At 45.9% G+C, this 4688-nt stretch overlaps 1 protein-coding gene across 1 annotated transcript in view; it reads left to right on the top strand.

Moving 5' to 3' along the window:
• The first annotated feature begins 350 nt into the window (after positions 1-350).
• Positions 351-4688, top strand: part of LOC112119453 (butyrophilin subfamily 1 member A1-like) — an 18859-nt gene continuing 14521 nt past the window's right edge. The window contains exon 1 of the mRNA XM_026657644.1: positions 351-695. Coding sequence (XP_026513429.1) covers positions 383-695 — 313 coding nt within the window. The 5' untranslated portion in view covers positions 351-382. The remainder of the gene's footprint in view (positions 696-4688) is intronic.

The raw sequence follows: 4688 nt of genomic DNA on the forward strand, positions 1-4688 counted from the left end.
TCTCTAGTAATCATTAGTCACAATTATGTAGACAGCACCCGGAAGAGTGCAGCAGCCATCTAGAAATGACAGATCCCTGCCCCAGGGAGCTTACACTTCACCCATTAACCCTCACAATGTCCATGGGATCTCGCAATTATCCCACCTATCCGGGGGGAAAGGGGTAGAGAGAGATTAAGGCCACAAAGTGAGTCAATGGTGGAGCTGGGACTAGAACCCCATTGTATCTGGCTTCCAGCCCCACATTCAGTCTGTGGGACTCATCCTGCCACCCAGGATATATAGCGTAGCCTGTTTCATCAGTTCTTTTTTTGCCTATAATTTTCTGTATCCTGTTTCTTTACCAGTGAATTTCAAAGTGGTCAGCCCTGCTCAACCCCTCATGGTGTCTGTGGGTGAAGATGCCCTGTTGCCCTGCCACCTCAGCCCCAGGATGAATGCCGAGGACATGGAGGTGAGGTGGTTCCGGTCCAGCTTCCCTGAAGTGATCCATTTGTATCAGGATGGGAAAGACCAGCCCGAGCAGCAGATCCTGGAATACCAGGGGAGGACAGAGCTGCTGAGAGACAACCTCACTGAGGGAAGCGTTGTCCTGCGAATACACAGCATTAGGCCTGCTGACGAAGGACAATACAGCTGCTTCTTCCAGTCTAGCACCTTCTATGGAGCAGCCTTGTTGGAACTGAAGGTGGCAGGTCAGTAGTTTGGGCTGATCTGTGGATTCTCCCAATTAGGGTTGCCACATTTTAGAAAATAATTGATGACATTTAGTTGCTGTCAGGTGAACACTGACTTAAGTTTTGTGAAGTTTGTCACACAGCCATCTTTATTCTGATTTCAGTAATTTCGTATTCTCTAAAAAATCTACTTTGACTGTGGGTCTATTACAGGAGTGGGTGGATGAGGTTCTGTGGCCTGTGATGTGCAAGAGATCAGACTAGATGGTCACGATGGTCCCTTCTGGCCTTAAAATCTGAGTCTAATAAAGCTTATACCTTACACTCTCTCTCTAATTCTTTAGCTAAAGTTAAGCGATATTAAAAAACCTATGAGAAAGCTGGTACAGATAATTTATTAGTTAAAATTATTTAACCATTTCATGTTTTATATTATGTCATTCTTATGTTATGGTTTTGCCTAAGTCTCCTTACCATTTATTGGAATGTTTCAAAGTAATCCACCTAGAAGGGACACACACACGTTAAACTCCAAATATAATATTCAAATAATGGTTTAAAGCTATTTTCATCACTCTGGAAGCTAATCAGTGCTGTTGGTACTTATGCCACATTAACCAAAGGTTCAAACAGTTGTAGAAATCTTTAGTATAAAAGCAGATTTAAACTCTTTCCCCTCTTTTTGTAAGGAGATGTCAACTTCTTTTGACCACAAAATGTGTATTACTTCTAGTATGAAATGCACCTGGTTTCTCTCAGCTTTGCTTGCTTACAGCACAGAAAGTTTCCTGTTACAGATAGTGTTAGCTTGATTTATGAGTTCTTGCAGACTCAGCTCTATTGACTTAGTATTTTTAGAGAACCAAGGTTAGCCTTGTTAGTGAAACACAAGTGTACATTATATCCTGAAAGGTATTTACAGGATTTTAACTCCAGTAAAAATTTTCAGTAAAAAACATTTAGCTTAAAAGAGCCAAGTTGTTACTTGAGTAAAAGACATACTTTTATTTTCTATTATATTTGCTACTTATCATTTGGAATTGGTGTGCAGGTGGGCTCTCAGTCTCAATTTGGTAGCTGTAATGACTGGTTTCTTGAGCTGGAAAATGCAGGTCGTTTCCCTTCAAGGTGTTATGGCAGGTGTATTTGAGTTCTATTTCTGGATTTCACAGTGGGTTTCCTAAGGTTGGGTCTAGACTGGAAAGTTAAATTGATAAAAATTGTCTTGCATCAGCCTAGTAGTGCATGTGTCTACATTTACGATGGTCTCCTTCTGATGTAAACAGTCCGTTACATCAACATAGTAACACCGCCTCCCCAAAAGGAGCCAGGAGCAACCTAGTAAGGTAGATGAAGTGCAAGTGCAGATACCACATGACGTACGTCAACCCTAGAAGTCCTCCAGGAACCTTCTCACAATGCCAACAGTGGCCGCTCTGTCCACAGTTGTGAACTCCAGTGCCCAGGGGTCACAGAGACTGGGAACCACGCCCCTTTAAAAGCACCAGGCATTTTTGAAATGTCTTTTCCTGATTTCCCAGCTTGGCGAGCACACCAGCTGTCCCTTCTTGCGTGCAACTGCCCAAACAACTAGGCCAGTTACACGCTCTGGACACATGCCTGCCTGGAGTAAACTGGAGGTGTTGGATCTCCTGGGCCTGTTGGGAGAAGAAGCTATGGAGCAGTCATAGAAATGTGGACACTGACAAGCAGATTGCCTGGGGGTTGCAGGAGAAGGAGTATGACAGAGATCAGCAGCAGTGCCGCGTGAAAGTGAGGGAACTGCCACAGGCATAACAAAGTCAAGGAGGCCAACTGGCAGTCTGGAGCCATGTTGCAGACCTGCCACTTTTGCAACAAGCTACATGCCATATGTGGCAGAGACCCCACTGAACACCATGGATACCTCCAAGGATCCTGAAACACAGACCCCAACTGTGAAGCGAGGAGGAGGACCAAGAAGAGAAGGAGATTGGGAGATCTGTGGCAGGGGGACCCAGCTACGCTGTGAGCCAGGATCTTTTTGAGACTCTGCCACAGTATAGCCAGTCCCCCCAGATGAGCATGCAGGAGCACATGAAGGAACATCAGGTAAGGCTGCATTTTTTTCATTACAATTTGTAAATGGAGCCATTGCCACCTGCCCCAATCCCAAATCTAAAGGACAGAAGTATTGACTTTTAATTGTTTCTTTCTTTTCCTAGTCATACAGCTAGAGGTTGAGTGGCATCTACTTTCCAGGCTTTTGTATGCACAGTTTTGTGGGGAGGGTATGAGGAGCGGATTGTTTATGTACAGAGGAATTGTATTGTACGGGGATATCTCAAGGAAACTTTCAAAGGAGTTACTCTGTAATTCTGTTCTGAAGGTTTCTAGGGTGGCAGCCTTAATTTTTCCTCCATGGTAGGACACTTTCCCACACCAGTCCATGATGACTTCAACAGACACCATTACAGCAAACAAGCTCACAGCACAGCACCCTGGGCACCTACAGGATACCAACAGCAGCTGTCCTTTCTGTGCCTCCTAGAATCATAGACGATTAGGGTTGGAAGAGACCTCAGGAGATCATCTAGTCCAACCCCCTGCTCAAAGCAGGACCAACCCCAACTAAATCATCCCAGCCAGGGCTTTGTCAAGGTGGGCCTTAAAAACCTCTCAGTATGGAGATTCCACCACCTCCCTAGGTAACCCATTCCAGTGCTTCACCACCCTCCTAGTGAAATAGTGTTTCCTAATATCCAGCCTAGACCTCCCTCACTGCAACTTGAGACCATTACTCCTTGTTCTGTCATCTGCCACCACTGAGAACAGCCTAGCTCCATCCTCTTTGGAACCTCCCTTCAGGTAGTTGAAGGCTGCTATCAAATCCCCCCTCACTCTTCTCTTCTGCAGACTAAATAAGCCCAGTTCCCTCAGCCTCGCCTCGTAAGTCAGGTGCCCCAGCCCCCTAATCATTTTCATTGCCCTCCGCTGGACTCTCTCAAATTTGTCCACATCCCTTCTGTAGTGGGGGGACCAAAACTGGACGCAATACTCCAGGTGTGGCCTCATCAGTGCCGAATAGAGGGGAACAATCACTTCCCTCGATCTGCTGGCAATGCTCCTACTAATGCAGCCCAATATGCCGTTAGCCTTCTTGGCAACAAGGGCACACTGCTGACTCATATCAAGCTTCTCATCCACTGTAATCCCCAGGTCATTTTCTGCAGAACTGCTACTTAGCCAATCGGTCCCCAGCCTGTAGCAGTGCATGGGATTCTTCCTTCCTAAGTGCAGGACTCTGCACTTGTCCTTCTTGAACCTCATCAGGTTTCTTTTGGCCCAATCCTCCAATTTGTCTAGGTCACTCTGTATCCTGTCCCTACCTTCCAGCGTATCTACCTCTCCCCCCAGCTTAGTGTCATCTGCCAACTTGCTGAGGGCACAATCCATCTCATCATCCCAATCATTAATGAAGTTATTGAACAAGGGTTGTGAAGGGAGGTTGTGGAATCTCCATCTCTGGAGATATTTAAGAGTAGGTTAGATAAATGTCTATCAGGGATGGTCTAGACAGTATTTGGTCCTGCCATGCGGGCAGGGGACTGGACTCGATGACCTCTCGAGGTCCCTTCCAGTCCTAGAATCTATGAATCTATAACAAGAGTGACCCCTGGGGCACTCCGCTTGATACCAGCTGTCAACTAGACATCGAGCCGTAGATTGCTACCCATTCAGCCCGACTATCTAGCCAGCTCTCTATCCACCTTATAGTCCATTCATCCAGCCCATACTCCTTTAACTTGCTGGCAAGAATACTGTGGGAGACTGTATCAAAAGCTTTGCTAAAGTCAAGATATATCATGTGCACCGCTTTCCCCATATCCACAGAGCCAGTTATCTCATCATAGAAGGCAATTAGGTCAGTCAGGCATGACTTGCCCTTGGTGAATCGATGTTGACTGTTCCTGATCACCTTCCTCTCCTCCAAGTGCTTCAAAATGGATTCCTTGAGGACCTGCTCCATGA

This window comes from Terrapene carolina, unplaced genomic scaffold, assembly GCF_002925995.2.
Source record: "Terrapene carolina triunguis isolate 2854851 unplaced genomic scaffold, T_m_triunguis-2.0 Scaffold258, whole genome shotgun sequence".
NCBI lineage: Eukaryota > Metazoa > Chordata > Testudines > Emydidae > Terrapene > Terrapene triunguis.